This window comes from Haemaphysalis longicornis, unplaced genomic scaffold (assembly GCF_048455015.1).
Source record: "Haemaphysalis longicornis isolate Haplotype H1 unplaced genomic scaffold, Haemaphysalis longicornis Haplotype H1 scaffold_5, whole genome shotgun sequence".
In the NCBI taxonomy this organism is placed as follows: Eukaryota; Metazoa; Arthropoda; class Arachnida; order Ixodida; family Ixodidae; genus Haemaphysalis; species Haemaphysalis longicornis.
In genome coordinates this window covers 135974915-135994115 of record NW_027526385.1, presented here as the reverse complement: position 1 = coordinate 135994115, position 19201 = coordinate 135974915, and the positions used below count along the sequence as shown (strand labels likewise).

Here is a 19201-nt window from a genome sequence, read left to right as displayed (position 1 = left end):
GAGGTGGAACAGTTCACCAATTCCACGGTGATCGCAAACAACAAAAAAAAAAGTGGAACTCGCAAGTAGCTTTTTTTTTTTTAGAAAAACGTAGAGTCACGGACAAAGGATATGTGAACGTGGAAATGTGGACTGGAGCACACATGCAGTGTGATATCTTTCCATGCAAGTCAAATTGTCGCATTCTTCCATAATAACAGTAACAATGCATAAATATCCAAAAATATACCACAGCTTTGCCACTATGTGATCCCCACGAACCATATTTTTGATTTTGAGTGTTCCGGTTCATATTTTCGTGTTAACTTTTCTCTTGTCCATGACCGCTATATTTCAAAAAACTGCCTTGAGAAAAAGAAAAAAAGACTAATATCTGAAACTATAATTGTTGTTTGGCAGGGCCAAGCTTTGTCCTTGAAATATATTGGAGTCTGTCAACACGTCCCTAAAGTTTAATTGTTGACAGCTGCGGCTATCATGACAGATACAAGTGCCCTAAAAGCAAAACAGAGTATACAAGTTGAGTAATTTACGAGGGACTCGGACGAATTCGCAACAAAAGAAGGTCAACTATTTGTCACGCAGGATAGGTGACGGCTGGCTGACACATTGCGTTGACGGGAATGTGAGCGGCTTGAACTGGGGCTGCTTATCTCGAGGGACAAAAACTTTGGCGTTGGCGTTTAGTTTATCTGGGAATCGAGTGCACGTACTTTCACCCGGTGCAGATTACTCGAGATGTGTTCCTGTCTCTTTTGTTTTGTGTTTGTTTCTGCAGTTCGTGTCTGTCGCGATAGCACAGGTATGAAACAACGTGTCGCAAAGGTTGCGGGTTCATTGTCGCCCTCACCTCCTTTTTCCAGGCGTTACTCTTTTTCTGCTGTTTGCAAAAACGGCCAAGTACCGTATTTTTACGATTTTAACGCACACCCTTTTTCGCTAAAATTTGCCTTCAAGTTTGTATGCGCGTTACAATCAGGCTCAAAGCCGAATTCGGCTTCAAAGCGGCCAGCAGCAATTCCACGGACACGGCCTCCCCCCAAAATCAAATATTAAATCTTCGCGGTAGTCAGCATGAAGTAATATTTTTAAAATTTTTCTACATAAACTTATTTGCACGTTACGATCAGGGGTGCGTTACAATCGGCCAAATACAGTACTCCATCCCTTCACCTACTTGCCTTACGATAACTGGTGCTATGTGCAACGCAACTCTTCCTCCTAAAACAGAGAATCAACCTCTATTTTTTGCACTTGGGATTTTAGCATTGGCAGATTGGTCTTCGCAAGTCTTTTCAGACTTCAGACCGACATTTCCACAGGTGTAGAGTTGGGTGATGCTTAGACAGCAGCAATTATGAGTCTGTTTTCTTTTTGTCTGCTGTTTGTTGTTCTCGCAATGACAACTACACCATCTTATAGCCAGTGTGGATATTGTAGTGGGAAGTCACTTCTGATGCAAATTCATCTCATCCGGCATGTTCAGAGATAGTGTGAAAAGGACTGTGCTGCCTCATAGCTTACGATGAAGCTTTTCTACAACCCACGATGACCGTCATCGTGCAAAGCAATTTTTAGTAATGGAATCAAGCAGGGAGTTAGAATATTAATTGCTTTACTGTGCGAGTCGAACTAACTCTTAATGAGAATGAGTTTTGAAGTGATTTGCAAGAAAAAATGACCGCGTATCACCTAACTTCGCTGAAAATGCTGTGGAAAAACGAGTCTTCTGTTGTCTCTTCCACTTGCCTCTCTTCTTCCCCCGGCCCAACGTGGCACACTCTTCCCTTCTGTCTCACTTCTGCCACGATAAACACGGTAAAGGTTTGGTCCAGTCGATCCAATTTTCCCGCATTCCATCATCGACTGGGACCCTTTGTTACTGTTGGACTTCTTAGAATGCCGCCTCGAGGTCCAGGCTTGGGCCTGCGGCCTTTTTGTAGTTTTGGGTCGGAGCATTGTTTTCAACATGTATTTCCTGATTTGCAATTACAAGGATTTGTAATTTTCTGATCTGCAATTACAATTTTCACATCTATTTTCAATTTAAAGAACACTGCTAGTACAAATTTTGTATTTATATTGTGCCTTGATATGCCTAATGTTATTTTTTTTTTGAAGCGTGGTACCAGGTTTTGTAGCTTGGAAAGGTTTTTGCCTATGTTAAAGTCTTAATTTGTAATTTGGTTAATTGTGGCCGGGTGGCTGAATCGAGGCACAGACATACAGGCAGACAAAAACTTTCGAATTTAAATAGCCCAAGAAAGACTATATATCGTCCTCAAAATTTTCCTTAGCTAGTGTCGCAAAATCAAACTGTTCCGATAGCCATGACCTTGGAGAACGGGGGCCAGTATGCCGAGCAGGTTGTCGACTACATTCTCGGTGCTTTGCTGGAAGGCTCTCCGACTGCCAAGATCAAGGTTGGCCGCTCTCTGCACTCTTTTCGGTCGCCAGGTTGTCGTGTCCGTTGGCGAAAGCCAGTGTTTCGAGAGCGATCAATTTAAAGAGGCCATGAAGACAAAATACAAGTGTGGTCCATTTCAAAGGCTGATTTGCTGCTTTGTCCACATGTCACTGATACCAATTTTACCTCTAACTTTGAGTGAATAGTCTGCACTTTAAACAAAACGCATGGGGCAGTGGCGATTCCCAAAACACTTCGCAACATTTTTTTGATGACGTCGCAGAACGTTGTTTGTGCAATTGCAGGCCACCGATGAAAATTTGCTCAATTCTTAGGAACTAGCCTTTGGTAGCTCATTCAGCCCCATTCCGGCCACAAAAGATGTTTTTTAACACTTTCAAATTTCCCGCTACAGCGACGTATTGTGGGCAAAAGTGTCGTAAAATGGGTCGGCACTACAAACGTAGTTATCAGTGTTTTAGCTGCACGTCAGCATTCAAGTGATATATAATCAAACTGAATCAGAGGCCCTGTCAAGTTTTTTTGGCCGCCAACTGCACCAACAAAAATTGCCGAAAAGCGGTTGGGAAGTCGCCTCTGCGTTGTCTGTTTTGTTTTATATCTGCATTAGTTGTTTGAAGTCAGTGGTAAAATCGACATCACTGTTACTGGGAAAAAGCAGCCCTTGTAATGAATCCGACGTTTGTTTTGACTTCATGGTCCATTTAATGAACAGAAAAAAAAAAATCCCGGCCCATCTCCTCTAACGTGAAACCTGGGGAGGGGTGAAGTATGCAGTGTATAAGTGTATTCTTGATGCCTTGGTGTTTTTGCCAGCGGAGATCAAATCGTTGGAGGGTAGAGGTATACAGCTTTGCTGTGAAAGTCTCGTGTCTTTGAAGCACGAAGCGTTCTAGCGCAATGTGTTGAGTGTCTCGGTGTTTTTCTAGTACGCGTTACGTTCTAGCACGAGATGTAAGCGAGTGTCCCGGTGTTTTAGTACCGTGACTACTTGAGACGACGATTACGACGACGACAGGAGACGCCAACATCCCCAGCCCCCAAGGGGCTTCAGCCCTAAAACACAAGCGAATAAAGGACACTGCTCTGTTCACCACACCACAAATAGGTGCTTACAAATAATATAAACCTTTACCCAAAAGTACTGCAGTGCTTGCTTATACAGCGTCGGTAGTTAATATTGTGAGCTGATATATTTTTATTCCTGTAACAGTTCCAGCCATGAGTTAAAAACAAGCAAAAATGTTGAGTGCAGAGTAATGCCTTACTGTAGCTGTGTCCAGAGATCTATGTAAAGGGGGTCCAAAAACAGTTCATGTTCTTCCAGTACGCAGAACCATTTTCCTTGCATTAACTTCGGGTCTCGATTTATCAGGCAAGTTGGATTTTTTTGCGTGCACATTTTATACTTTTTCTCTATTTTAGACTGCCTTAAGTTCCCACCACTTGGACTATGAAAGTGGGGAGATCTCAAAGTAGAACAGAATCTGGTTTGTATATATCTGCAGTGACTCCAGTTCGCACTTGGTCACATTGTCAAAGCTAGATCTGCTATGTTTAGAAACATAGTGAGCTGGCGCATACAGCTTTTATCTTGTGTTTGTTCCTTCCTGAAATTCCGCAAATGTTTGTTGAAAAAGCTGATTCACTCACCTGATAAAACATGTCCTACAAGATAACAGAAAATGAAATTGTGATAAAAGGCTGATAGGGGAAGTATTCAGTATCATACAGTGTATAGCTGATAAGCATTGCAGATTGAAACCTACTGTTTGCTGTCAGCAATAGAGCTTGGAATTCCAGAGGGTATTGCGAACAGATTCTTGCGGCTTCGTCTACTGGCTAGCATCTCATTTTTGTTGTACTTGAGGTCTTGCTGTTGAATTATCTACTTACTAATACGCTACCTGTCTGCCTGTTGAATTAATTTTTGCTGAAGGAAGAAGAAACAAAGAAAGGGATGCAAATATTATGTAGCAGTAAAGAAGTCTTTGATAAGTATTGACAGGCTTTTGTCTTCAAAGCGTGCAAGCAGACCTATGTGCCTGAGTTATTTTGTGATGTCGACGATATTAACACCACACAAATTGAAGACATCTGCCATGCTGTGCAACATTAAAGGCTTGTCTTGTTGAAAAAACTGCTTTGTGCTGATAACAATGACACCCATTTTATCACAAACTTGAAAGAGTCGAGCTGTTGAAGAAACATTGAAGGCAAAATACAAGTTTCTTTAGATAGATAGATTAGCTCACTGAGAACACGAATACGCCACTCTTACGTGCTGCTTTTCTAAAGTAAGGTAGAAACTAGCAGAAACCTGAAGACAGAGGTTGCTGCTGGCTGTACTGGAAGTGGTTACACCAAAAGTGGCTAAAATTCTGACAAATATTTTAACAATATGCTTTCACAAGTTTATAGAATCCTAACTGGCAATTTTTGTAGTGTCATGTTTTAACTTTGAAGAACAAAAAGAAAGCTGGAAACAATACGATGGGAGCTCAGCTGATAGATCACGTGGTGACCCCGATCGCCAACAAGCAATACCTGGTGCAATGCTCTGAACGAGATAATTGTGTGACCTTGTACACTACTGCATGCATAGCCACTTTTATTATGATCATCTGCGTGCTTTCGCTGCGTTATAAAGACCCAGGAAGGCTTATTTTGTCTTAAGCAGTATTTTCAAGTGCGTGCATCGCCTGGCGCATGCAGCATCTTCCCTTGCTGCCACTGGATGGCGCGACTTGTTTATGCTGACAGCGATGCCACTATGCGAGGCAGGGTGCTGGGGCCGCGCACAAGTGATTGGTTCGATGCCAAAATTACGTGGCGTAAAAAGGACATTGTTTTCTTCAGCATAATGTCCCTTAGTGATCACGTGACAATGTCATTTAGTGATGTCATTAGTGATCACAGGTACCACGAAGAAATATTTTGCTTAGTGGTCCAAAGCAGTGAAGAATGCGAGAGTTTGGGAAAGCATGACTGATACCACTTGGTACATGGTAGCATTGTATTCGATTGCTTCTATACCGCTATACATCACCGCTGCCTCGCTCGCTTCTGGTTGGTGCTGTCGTCTGGAAATGACGCCAGCACAACGAACACAGGAGAAACGCCAGAAAAAGGTTCATTGACGCGGATGGTGCTGCCATCTTGGAGAGGTGAAGTGAAATAGTGCATCATGATGCTAACAAGCGCCGACAGTTGGTGTGAGCTGTGTCTTAACGACGCCAATGGGCGAAAGGAGCGAACGCCGACTTATTTGATGCGAAGAGAAACATCAGCGGGTAGCGGAACGCGTTTGCATGTGCACGGTTCAAGCTACAAATTCTACCCTTCGCGTTCCACAAGCTGAGCTCGTCGCAACGCAACCGTCTGCCATACACGCCACGGAGCAGGACCGAAGTGGTCACACCTTTCCTGAAGCGACCCACTAGCAGGACGTCGCTGCTGATTTCGCTGCAGATTTCGCTGCACATTTCACTTTTGTGCTTTACCGATTCTTATGGCAGCGGAATCAAGCACGGTATTTTCATCAGTAAAGCTACCTACGAGTGACAATCACGGGTGCGTTAGAATCGTACAAATACGGTAACTGCTTTTGTGCATCTTAGAGAGCACATTTACCCATATACTAAGGGTTACGGTACGCACTTTTGACTCTGGTGTGCTAATGGTGATCTTCCAGCATTTCAGTTGTGTTTTTTTAGTGAACAAGTCAGCAAAAAAAAAAAAAGGATTGATTGTTCACTTGATCAGGAATCACAAATCTTTGATTGTGCGCAGTGCCTGAGAGTCCTGCAGTATGCCCTTGCAAATGGCCACGCGAACGTGCGAGCTGTCCTGTCCAGGAAGGACACGGCCATCAGGAGAATGGCAAGTGAGTGGTGCTGTCCCTTTTGTCTTGCCTTGCTTGAAAGTTTCTGGAAAAAGAAATTGTTCATTGTTTTTGTAACTGACGAAGGATGTACAAGCGGGCAGGTATCTTCCATCTCGCATCGTGTCATTAAACGAGCTGTGAAGACAAAATACACGTTTGGGCCAATTAAGAAACTGCCTTGTCCCGGCAATAATTACACCAGTTTTATCGCATACTTCAAAGAAGTAATGGAGATATCTTAGAAAACAGTTGAAGCAGTCTCAACTCCCCAAGCCCGTTTCTGGTGAATTTTATATGACATCACAGAACCTCATTCATACGAACGGCAGCCACTGCTGCCGACATCATCATCATCACCACAACCACCACCACCCCCACCACCATCATCATCATCATCATCATCACCACCAGCCTATCTATGCCCACTGCAGGGCAAAGGCATGTCCCATTAATCTCCAATTATCTCGGTCCTGTGCTAACTGCGACCAATTTATCCCCACAAACTTCTTGATCTCATCTGCCCATCTTTCTAACCATCTAACTTTTTGCCGCCGACCTAGACCATCACAAAGAAACATCAACTGCGCAATTGTAGTGGGCTATCACTTCAATGCTAACGGGCTTTTAATGCAGTGATAAATATGCCGCATGGCAAAAATGCGAATTAAAAAAAAACTACGTTTTTAATGCTGGTGCACATTATGTCACTGCTGCCCATATTATGTCACGGTACTGGAAGATTTGGATGGTTTTGAATATTTATTGTGCTCTTTCAGTTTGAGAAACATTTTTGGTGGCTGCAGTGGAGCTGAGAAAGTGAGCAAAGGCTGGTTCTTGGAGATTGGACAAATTTGTATTTTATCTTCCTGGCCTCTCTGAAGTGGTCTGTGCTGGCTGCTTTTTGGGAAGAAAACTTTTATTGGACAAGCAGACGTTCTCTGTTGTTGCTACAAGCAGTTTTCACTTGTCAACCGCCCACTCTGTGGGTGGCATTGAGGGAGTCTATCGTGGCTTTCAAGAAACAACACAGTTTTGAGAGTGCAACGAATGAATGGCAGTACCGCATAACAGAGCTGTTTAAATTTGCAAATGTCGTCTTTTGAGATTATTTGTTCCCTTGTGGCCAGTTTTTGTCGTCAGCGTGTGTTTACTTGTCTTGTCCTGTAAAACTGGCCTTCAAAAGAAAACAGCATGCTCTGTAATTGTCTGAACTTTTTCCGGTTGCAAGAGCTGAGGTGTGCTGTCGAGAAAATCGAGACGTGGTGGCATCAAAACCCCTTCTTTTGTCAATTGTTATTTGACAAATATTATTTTCGACATCTCACTATTGTGTCAGTCGTCTTACCAGGCAGCTCCATTTTCCATAGAAGACACTGCGTTTATTAAAGGGGCCATGCAGACAAAACACAAGTTCGGTTCATTTGAACGATTGCTTCGTTAGAATCATACTCACACCACTTTAAACGCACACTTCACTCAAATAAGCTATATAATTAGGAAAAAAGGGTATGGCCATGCGACCCACTAGCTCATTCCCCACAACAGAACCCATGATGTCATACGTGCCCAGCTGTGCGATTGGCTGAGGCCAGCAAAAGCAAATGTAAATCAGGCAGAACTTATAAGCTTGCCAAATGAGCTATTCATGCTCAAATGTAAGGCAAATTCATTTCACAGCAGGAAAAATGGTGCTGTAAACAATGAAAGTTCCGAAAATACACGTAAACAAAGAAGTACCGATGCGCAGTGCTGTTGGTAGTGGGTGCAGTATGCTTGTTTTAGCTGCACAGCAGTCTGCCGCTTTGGAGTTGTCTTACACAACATTAGTCGATTGGCGTAAGTGATGGTGTTTTATGTGACCCTGTTTGTCAAGCATACCTAGGGTTGTTCGTTTTCAGGTAAAACCCGATTTTACCCGATTCTTGCACCCCGAACAAGTTTCAGGAGAATCGGGTTAAACCCGATTTTTCCCCGAATAAACCTCCCTGTAGCGATCTACACAATCGTGAGTTGCTGCTAACTCGTGTTGATGCTCTTCCCCTTCTCTTCTCACCACTACCTGTCTCCTTTGTCACCCCTTTCTCCTCTCTAATCTTTACATCCCCTCCTCCTCCCCCCCCCCCCGCACTGGGTTGTATGCAGGTGAGCCCACATTTGGGCTCAATAATATCCCCAGTGCACTTCCTTTCCTTTTCACCCGAACCACTTTCTCTCTCTTGACGGTCTGCCGTTCTCTCCTGGCGCCCCGCTCACAAACAAACGGGTGCATTTCACCCTGCTGCTTGGAGAGTAGCGCTGCAGTTTTTATCCACGCTTTCTAGACAGGTCGCCGTGAGGGCGTACATGCACCCCCCCCCCCCCCCCCTAAAAAAATGCTTGCAGAAGAAAGTGGGAAACACGTTTGAGGCCGGCCACGCTTCGAGTACATTGTGAACAAATTTAGGGTGAAAGAAAAGCAAAGAAATCTGCCCCTTTGCCCACTGCAGATTAGTCTCGGGTATGTGCACCTGCTTCCAAGAATTTCACGCGGAAGGGACGGGTGACCAGTCGGTGGGGGAGAGATTGAGCGACGAAGACGTTTTGTGTACAGGTTTTTTTACCAGCGTGGGTTCCAACCCGCATTATTATCGCTATTCTTCAGCCAGCCTCCGTCACGGTGACTTAGACGCGCTCGTCGGTCGGCCCTGCTGAGAGCCGTGCGTGGTGTCCTTCCTCCCCCGCGCATCACGCAGCTGGTGATATCTCCTTTCGAATGGCCACAAAAGCAGGGAAAGAAGACTGCCCTGGAGGAAGCAAGGGAGCAGCGGCGCCAACAACCGAACACGCCGCGCATCTCCGGCGACGAGGAGAAAGGCGTCCCCACTCCGACCCCTCAGGCGATGCAACGCGCGGACGTCACGTGCCCCAATGCAAGCCGCATTCCTTCCCTCTCTCCTGCGACGGCGAGCAACGAAGAAGCCAGCCATACCCTCCCCCAGCGTCCAACCCCGCGCGAACGCCCCACTCTCTCGCGCGACACCCTCCTCTCACCGCCAAACCCCCGCCGCCGCCGAGCGGACGCAGCGGGCAGCCAAGCCCCATACTCCCCCACCCCCTCCCCGGGCCTGATAAGGTGTCGGCACCTCACGCCAGACAGTTTCGGGCCCTTTTCTCTCCTTCTTCCCCCCCCCCCTCAAAAACCTCGAAAGAAAGAAGAAAGAAAGAAGCCACTGCACTCAAAATCCTGTTTTGACAGGAGCAGCAAAATTCTGGAAATTGTGGTATTGCTCTTTTTCGAAGAACTTCTAAAAAGGGTCACGTTTTTTAGTGGGTGGGGATAAAGACGAACGAGAAGAGAATGTGAACAAAACACGATCCAAGGTTGGTCTCTTAGGTTTTCTTCCAGTTTTTCTGTGACGAAGTGAATCAGGCTTCTGATTGGTGCGAACTCTAACCAACGAGACGCATATCGCCATCCTCACTTAGCATTACCAGGCGCGTCTTGTGAGCGCAAAGCCACCGTCGCGGACATAAGGCGGCACCGGAAACTTCAGCGTGGAGATGGGAAGAAAACGAAAGACACTGGATGACTGGTGTAAAGAACATGAAGATCTCCAGATCGCAACGAAAGACAGTGAAGGCACCCGCACGTTAGTGTGCAAATATTGCAACACCGAGATGGTCACCGATCCAGCGAAGAAGCCCTACGACCGAATTCGTGAGCATCTAATGTCATCTCGTCATAAGAAGTTCAAGACGGCTTCCAAGGAAGCTGAGACTGCGGGAACGTCTCAGCAGACGCTTTTTGATATGTCCTGTAGACAGCGTGCGTGCGAAAGAAACTGAAGCGGACGGCGTTATCCATGACTTTGTTCGTGCCCTAGCGTACAGCGGAATAAGCATGCACCAGGCGGACGGACCGCTGGGAGACTTCGCACGCAAATACTGCAAGGCCGCGAAGACCATGCCAACAGGACAAAGACTTCGGCTGAAATACCTGAAAGAAGCTTTTGACAAGGACATGGAGAAAATCTGCGATGATATGCGAGATGTGAAAGTGAGCGTCATCGTCGATGAATCCCCAGACATCACTGGTGTGCCTACCATCAACACTCTCCTGTGCTACTATAGCCAGAAAAACGTGAAGAAGCACGTTGTTCTGGTCGACGTCGACAGGGTAAATGCATCGAACAGTTACACGGTGGCCAGCGCAGTTAGCAAGGCGCTCCTGACGGTTGGCAAGACGTGGAAAGACGTTGTGGCAGTAGCCACAGACTCAGCGGAGTACATGCGAAAGATGGTTCGAGAAATCTGTCAGGCTGAAGGGATCCAAATCTTGCATGTGAAAGATATAGCACACCTTATTCATGGGAGTGTTGACCATGCCATTTCTTTACCATGCATGTCTGATGTTCGATCCGTAGTGATCAAGTTTGGAGCGTTATTTAAGCACGCTAACAAGCTTTACCAAAAGTACACTGAAATTTGTTCTTCTAATGGCCTCTTTGGACCTGACATTAAGAAGCCACCTTCTGTTGTCCCGAATCGATGGCAAAGCTTCTACAAGGCACTTGTGGTAGTCGTAGAAATGTGGAGCTCGTTAACAGAACTTGCTGAAAGCTCGCATGATAGCAGCAAAGCGGAAGCTATTCGAGGGATACTTTCTGAAAAAGAAGTTGTTTATGCGAAGGCAATCTTGATGAGAGATGCACTCGGCCCACTTTTGGAAGCCCAGAAAACGCTTGAAAGTGGGAAGCTTTTGATGCCCAGCTTTGATCACCTGGTAAACGTGAAGCTGCAGCAGATTGTCGGGGAGCTTTCGGCGATGATCGGTAAAAGCGATCAGGCCAAAGCTGTTTTGTCTATGTTACCCAAGCGCAGCGCTAATTTAGTAAAAACATGTTCTGAAGAGTTCTGCACGAAACTCGCCACAAAATGGCGCTGCACTCTTGGACGGAATGTCTCAGAAAAAGAGGAAAACCAGCTAACTTTGTGGAAGTTGGGAGCCGTCCTTGATCCGTTTCAGAAGCGTCTGCTGGGGCAGTCATTTGAGGACTACCGACCTCTGTTCATGTCCGTAACCGACAATGTAGATTCCCTTAATGACGAGTTCAACCAGTATTTGCTGGAAGCGAGCCCCACAAACCCAGCTGTCGAACTAATCGAGTATTGGCATGACTCTACTTCTCGCTACCCAAGGCTTGCAAAAGCTGCACTGACATTGTTGTGCCTAGCTAATGGTAGCTGTGATGTGGAGAGAACTTTCTCCCAGCTGAGATATGTTCAACGACCGGACAGATCTCGAATGGAGACTGACATGTTGCGCATGCAGATGATAATGTATGTCAACAAGGACGTGTAAAAAATCGATGACCAGATTTTCGAGAATAAAATGTATAATTTCTAAGAGTCAATGTTTACTGATTCATTCATTTTCAAACACCACTGATTCATTTTCAAACAAACACAAAATTTCGGGTAGTATACTGTATTTGCTATAATACTCTGGTGTCTGTCCCAATTATCAGCTTGAAACACCAAATTTAACGTGTTATACTTAAAAAGCCCGTGATACGTTTTGATAAGCTCAGTGTAAGTTCTGATAAGTACAACCGTATATGGTATTTAACCCGAAAAAACCCGAAGTAAGGAATGGTTTCGCAAAAAAACCGATTTTTCCCCGAATATCAGTTTGAAAAATACCGCCCAATTTTTACCCCCCGAATTTGAAAAAATATAAAACCCGAAAACGAACAACCCTAAGCATACCCCATGTTTCACAAAACTATTACTTTCTACCCAAGCAAAAACTAGCCAGAAATACAATCAAAAACGAAGCAACGGTGCACAACGGTCCATAGATGAGTATGGTAGCGTCATCTGGGTCGGCGAGCAAGGCTGCAGAGCCGAATGACGCAGTGAAAGTTCGTGTAAGAGCTCGCCCTCATGACTTCATGGCAGACATCACGAAAACACGATTTGGGAATTGATTAATTTCTCAGTGAAGATGGCATCATTTGCTGGTAGACAAGCTCTGGGGGCATTATAAAACATGAAATCTTCCGAATAAAATAAACTTGTATTTTTTCTGCATGGCCTCTTTAAAAAGCAGCATTGAATGGCCCATGAGGACAAAATAGAACCTTGTTCAGCGTGACAAGGCTGGTTTTTGGTGACTCACTCAGCTTCATTCGAGTCACGAAAGATGCTTTTTTAATTAAGCAAAAGTGCAGGATATATTGAAAAGCTTTCACATTTTGCATGACCAAGCACTAAAAATGTACCCCAGTACAATTGCCCAGCCAATATTTCTTGCTGGTGGCTTCAGTGAGTGGCTGACGATCTCACAAAGAAGTTTACATTACGTTATACAGAAATTGCCCCAATGTGGCTGGGGAGGCAGCACTACTTTGGCTTTTTCTTTTTTTATTTCAACTGTTCAAAGTTTGCAGTAAAATTGGTTTATCAGGATGGAGCAGTCTTTTTGTCAACCTAATTTGTATTTTGTCTTCATGGCCTGTTCAAGCAAACCATCGGTTCATTTTTAATTTTATGATTGGCGGTTCTGAAACTGGCCTAATGTTGACGTGCATTCATAAGGATGTTGAAGTCCTAAACTTGTATTGTACAGTGTTGAACAGTGAGGACATATGTACATATTGAAGCCGTTTGGAGTAAACTACTACATCATCAGCCTGTTGGCAACTCCTATTATAATGGATTCCAAATTTCGTGTCCCTAAACACATGTTTGCAACAGTGTGAAGTTCCTGTGAAGAGTTTCGCGGTGTATCCAACTGCCAAGTATTCTGAGATGTTGAAGCAGGCAGAGCAAACAAACTGGTCAAATAGACTTCGCGTTTGCCTGCTTGTTTGCTTTCTCAAGGCAGTTTCTTTCAACTGGGCCTACTATAATTGATGGATCATCTTTTCCGACTTCCTCTCTGTCTTTTCATTTTTTGTGTGTTTAATCTTGGGACAGACATGTCTGGGAGCGGACCCGAATGCCAAGGAATCCGCCTCCTCGCTAAGGTAAGTGGCTCACGATTGTTCGTGGAACAGAAAGGTTTTTCTATGGCATCCTTGTGAAAGTGAAAGTTTAAGAGAAGGCTACTTTTCTTTCAATGGGCTTGTTTCAATACACAGCCCCAACTTGTCTGGCAAAAAACAAAAACAAAAAAAAAACAGTCAAGGCTTTGATGCACTCCTTTTTTGCTTTTGGTTGCTGCTTTGAAGTGGGAATCTGATTATATATGGTGCGGACACAGTGATTATTGGATACCAGGCTTCACTTTAATAAGGAACGGGACAAAGTTTTTGCGCAGCTTTTGATGTTATACGCCATGGAAATGATAGGGCGCACCAAGTCGCATTACCTTTGTTGGCTAAAGAGGCAGAGAAAAATATTTTGATCCTGATAAATTATGCATGCATGCATGTCATTGCACACAGGTTGATTCATACATTCGTACCAACAGAAGCACAGGGGCCATCAAAAGTAATTGGAGCACGGTCTTGTAAATTTACAGAAATTTCTTCCGCAAACTGCCTTGCATTGGTGTGCGATTAAGGAAGTCCTCCCTAATACGTAGAAATAGATTCCCGTAAAGTGGTAATAACTGGCAAGAAGCTTTAAACAAATATTTTACGATATTCACAAATTCTTGTTCCAATTACTTATGACGGTAGATGTACATACTATGTGTACAGTGGAACACCATTGATGTATTCTTTAGTGCGCTGAAAAATAGCAGTGCACTACAGGGGTAAGTAACTAGGTGGTCCTACAACATGTCGGTGTGAAAAAGTTTCACTGGAATGAGGCCTTCACATCACAACAGCTGGAAAGATGCTATGACTGCGAACGTTTAGACAAGGTTCATGGCTCCTTTAATTGAAGTCGATGGGCCAATGCGTTTTCCTTGTATTAACTGAATGTTTCTGCCTTCTTTAATTGCCGTACACACGTGTTTATAGTTTTAGCGCTGTGCTAACATTTTGTGGGCTTCACACTAGGTGATGTGAAGTGACAAACTTTTCAACAAGTGGATGCAGACGTAGGTTGTCAATTGAGACGTTGTAGGGAATTGATGAAAATACTGACAGCGGCAACACTCAGAAAAAAAAAAAAAATGTTGTCCAGGCACACAAAATAGCCGTTTTCTCACGGTTTATTTTTGGAGCATCGGAAACGCTCTCCAGTTCAATGAATTTTTCCATTAAAGTGTCCACATTTCACTTATGTTAACATTCCAAACAACTTTTGTAGTAGCAGGAAAATTTGGCCTAGGTTAGTTTGTTAGACACTCATCATTGAATTTCAATCTGTTCGTTAACTAATCCAGAGACAAAAAATAGTGAACAGTGCTGTGTATGCCACCCGAGTAGACCATTAATTACTTTACTGCTGGAAAAGCTTGACATTTCTTATTTTAATCTTCACTCCAAGTTCAGTGAACGAGCATGTTCTGTGTGTGCGAGCGCATGTGTGCAGTTAAGTTTGTGGGAATTGATGATTTGATGATCTGATTGTAGGGTTTAACGCGCCGACGCAACGCAGGCGATGAGGCGCACCGTAGCGGAGGGCTCCGGATTAATTTCGACCACCTGGGGATCTTTAACGTGCGCCGAAATCTCGTACACACGGGCGTTTTTGCTTTTCGCCTCCATCAGAAAAGCGGCCGCCGCGGTCGGGAATCGAACCCGCGACCTCGTGCTCAGCAGCGCAACGCCTTAGCCACTGAGCCACCGCAGCGGGTTGTTGTGGGAATTGGCATGCAACCGTAAAAAAAGAAAAAAAAAGAAAAAAAAAAACCCAGTGGGAATTGGCATGCAACTGTAAAAACACACAGCTGAAGAGGCCGAGTGGGAGATTTCGGGAAGGGAAGCAATTCTAGTGGCATAATTGTGGTGTATCTGACAAGGGCTCCATCGTTAAAGCCACCACAACGTTATTAAAGAGAGAACTCCCATCATTTAAGATGGCACACTGTCTTAAACCTAAAAACGTTATTTTTACAGTTACGGTGGTGAAAATGGGGGGGACACACGCAGTTTTTTTTTATTCTGGTCGTAGATTAAAATTTGTTTTTTTTTAAAAACGATTACATTCAAATTGATTCGGTTTTTTGATATTTCATTTCGTGACAGCCTTTGTAAAAAAAAAGTGCTGCAGTGATTCAGCGGAAGAAGGTACCAGTGAACTGTACACAAATCAAGGAATGCAATACTAAGACTAACAGTGTCATTCTATCTGGTCTGTAGCAAAAGTTTCGACCGTTTGAAGCTTGGGCCTGGAAGGCAAAACCGGTTTTTCTGGTTTCCACCTTTCACGCCCAAACTTCAAACGGTGAGCAAGCAAATTAAGTGAAGAGAGATCATGGAAACGACTGGTGTCATGTTAAAAATACTCCCAGCACACAACGCACTTTTTGCACCGTGCTTAGGAACGACTGCAGTGACAGGTAGAGGGAATCTTTTGTTATCATTTTGAAGTTGTACTCGAATGTAACCTATGACTGTCAATGTACACTGTACACTGTCAATGCCTACTTGACCTATTTGTTCTTTGTTCTGTTTACCTCGTCATGGAAGGACCTCCTGCATGCCATCCATGATGCTGCCGCTGCTGCTGCTGTGGGTGTGGCTGCCAGCCAACAGCCATTAGAGTCTTCTTCACTAGCCATGGGGCAACCCCAAGGTCGGTGGTCGATGGAACTATGTTCGTGCCAACCGGTACTTGACCATCGCCTCCTGTATTTTACAACGCCAAACGTATCGCCTGCTTCCCAATGGGAGTGAGTGGTGTATCTGCAGTGCCCATATGTCACAAGGTGGGGCCCCGATCTGAACTGGGATCACCCAACCGTAACTAAATTCGAGAGTGGCTTGTGCGTGGTTGCCAAGGCAACCGATGTGTGAGGTTGTCGGAGTAACGACGCTCTCGCTAGCGTTAGAAAACTCAGAGCCGCGGTGGAGCAAATTTTTGAAACGTTTCCGTTTTCCACCGCGCGTCGCCCAAGATGAACCGGTCACATGACTAAAGTGCTGGGAAGGCTAGCGATTGGGGGAGAGTGGCCGGAGTAGGAGGAGAGGGCTTGGTTGACCGGTACGGGCTGATGCGTTTGGCATTGTAAAAATACAGGAGGCAATGACTTGAGCCTCGGAAGGGAAGGATGGAGAGAGGATTAAGAGGGAGAGAGGATTAAGAGGGAGAGATTAAGGGGAGAGGTAGAGAGGAAGAGAGAGATGGACAGTGAGAGAGAGAGAGAGAGATTTGTAGCAATCATCTAACGAATAAGAGTCATCTGTTGTTACATTATTGCAGGGTTGAAGCCTGGCAGCAGCAAGTGTCGGGCTTTACTATCATGTTCACTAATCAGTGGCCAGTTTTTATTTGTTCTTTTCTTTTTTTTTTTTTTTTTGTTCTCTTTCACATGGAGGTCTCGTTTTTTGTTGCAGAAGGCCGGTCGTACTCGGGGCTTGGGTCATCATCTGGAACCACCGCCGGAAAGTACCAGGGGTTCGGAAATGCTCCAGCGGCCTCAAGTATGTCTGAAAATTTTAGTTAGTTCCACCTGTCAACCCCCCTCACTTGAGGGGGATTATTAGAGAGGGGAACAAAAGAGACAGCCAACAAATTGAGGCATTGGCATTTATCTGTTTATTTTAGTACCCTAAGGACCTATCAGAGCATTACATAGGGGGCTGGGGGAGTAGATGTGGTTATACAGCACAAAATTGCCAGAGACAAAAAAAGTTGCACTTGAATAAAAAGGTACAAGTGTAAATACATAAAAAAAAACGTATCAGGGTACAGGAAGCGAAACAGTATCACCAAATTTCACTGGAAATAAGAAAACACCCATTCTGAACAAAATTTCCCAGCACCACCAATGAAAACCTCCATTTTCTACAACTTGAAAAAAAAAAAAAGGAACGTAATAACACACTCAGTGCTGTGCGAAGTAAACATCATAATTAGAGCCATTAAATAAGGTACGCTTTTATTGACACTAGTTATAGCTTAGGGACACTGTATATAGGCATGCTGGGAAGTTTTGCGCAGGTCTGGCTGCCTTCCAATAGGAAGTGGGGGCACTGATGTTACAGAGCTGGTGAGGCCAACACACAACACAGTGTTTGAAATGCCGCATATGCTTTTTTCTAAGAGTGGTAAGTTATTTAGAAAGCATTGCAATCTTTTGGCTGACGAGTGAGGAGTAGTGTCTGCAGGTACGATAGAGCTACCTCCAACCACACTTGCCAAGGGAGGGAGCAGCAGTGCGAAAGGAGATGTGTTAGTTAGGGGTTGTTCAAAAGCCCTCATCCTCCTCTGAGTGTGCTTTGGCAGGTGGAGGGAAATCAGAGGGGACAAAGCTTATGAGTAGGGATGGGCAAATATTCGGCGTGGTCGAATATTTGATCAAATTGCTCTCTATTCGTTATGTACTTCGATCCGAGTACAGGTATTCGATATTTTCGAATTACTCAGCGCACCCGAATAGGCAGCTGGTCAAGCCTTCCGAGATGTCATCCTAGGCTTGTCGCAAGACCCCTCCAACATGGACATTTCTATCGTCAGTGCCAAGTTGCTGCCTTGCCTAGAGGTTTCACGAGCTCTTGACCACCATCACATTTTCCGTTCAAAGGCAACACTCAAACGACACCGCTGCTGACATAGCGGCACCAAGCCTCTGCACTTGTACTGCCGATTCCATATGTGATTAGTGGAACACTGTTCAAAGTGGCATCCTGTAACTTGTGCTGTGGTTGGCTACGGCCGTGGATACTAGTGGCTACAATACTATTTTTTAGCGGAGCTTCTATGTTGCTCTAAAAACTGTGTAGCCTCGTAGCCAACTGCTTGTCAGTGTCACTTTTCTAGTTTGGCGACTACTAATTGCACTTGAATAGAAGTCTTATAATCTAAATGGACTCGTATCACTTTTGTAATGACATTTTTTTTTCAGTATCTGCTTGGAATTTAGTAAATTAGAATCAAATGAGTATGGCAGCTTAAATTGAGGACGACTCAGCGGGCAATAGAGCGGAAGATGATGGGTGTAACATTGAGGGACAAGAAGAGAGCGGAGTGGGTCAGGGAACAAATGCGTGTTAAGGACATATTAGTAGAAATTGAAAAGAAGAAATTGGCTTGGGCAGGGCATGTAATGCGAAGGCAAGATAACCGTTGGTCATTGAGGGTAACAGAGTGGATCCCTAGAGAACGCAAGCATTGCAGGGGGCGACAGAAAGTTAAGATGGGCAGATGAGATCAATAAGATTGTGGGAATAAATTGGTCGCAGTTAGCACAGGACCGGGGTAATTGGTGATCCACGGGAGAGGCCTTTGCCCTGCAGTGGGTGTAAACAGGATGATTACCACAGCGATGACGATGATGGTGATGAAATGCGGCAGCTCACTGCATGAGCTGTGACAGACAAGTGACAAGACCACTTGGGCACTCCCCTGTGGTCCCACGGTCTGAAAACCCTTTGGAGTGGTGGAGGAACCATGGCAGCCGGCTTTACCCAGTGCTGGCCAAGGTGGCACGAAAGTACCTTTATATTCCTCCCAAGTAGGCGAGGAGTACTGAGAGGACATTCTCGACAGCTGGAATTGTTGTGAGCAGCTGATGGGAGCTGCTTCTCCCGGAGCATGTGGAGCAACCAGTACTTCCTCACGAAAACTTGTGAATACAGTAAAGGAAAGCTGTGCATGTAATTTCTGAATAAATACTCAACTGCTAATGGTTTCACAAATTTATGCTGTGACCAAGTGAGTTCAAATTCTTAGTCGACTCACAATTTGCTCAATTTTCTTTGAATTTGTGATATGTACTATTCGAACTGTTCGATTCAATATTATTCAACCGCATCACTTCACTTCGAGCTTCGAACCTCAAG

At 44.7% G+C, this 19201-nt stretch overlaps 1 protein-coding gene across 1 annotated transcript in view; it reads left to right on the top strand.

Annotated features, from left to right (window-relative positions):
* Nucleotides 1–19201, top strand: part of LOC144138709 (AP-4 complex accessory subunit Tepsin-like) — a 60079-nt gene that overhangs the window by 9644 nt on the left and 31234 nt on the right. Inside the window, exons 3-7 of the mRNA XM_077671116.1 lie at nt 2329–2423; nt 6221–6314; nt 13275–13324; nt 15887–15992; nt 16754–16840. Coding sequence (XP_077527242.1) covers nt 2329–2423; nt 6221–6314; nt 13275–13324; nt 15887–15992; nt 16754–16840 — 432 coding nt within the window. The remainder of the gene's footprint in view (nt 1–2328; nt 2424–6220; nt 6315–13274; nt 13325–15886; nt 15993–16753; nt 16841–19201) is intronic.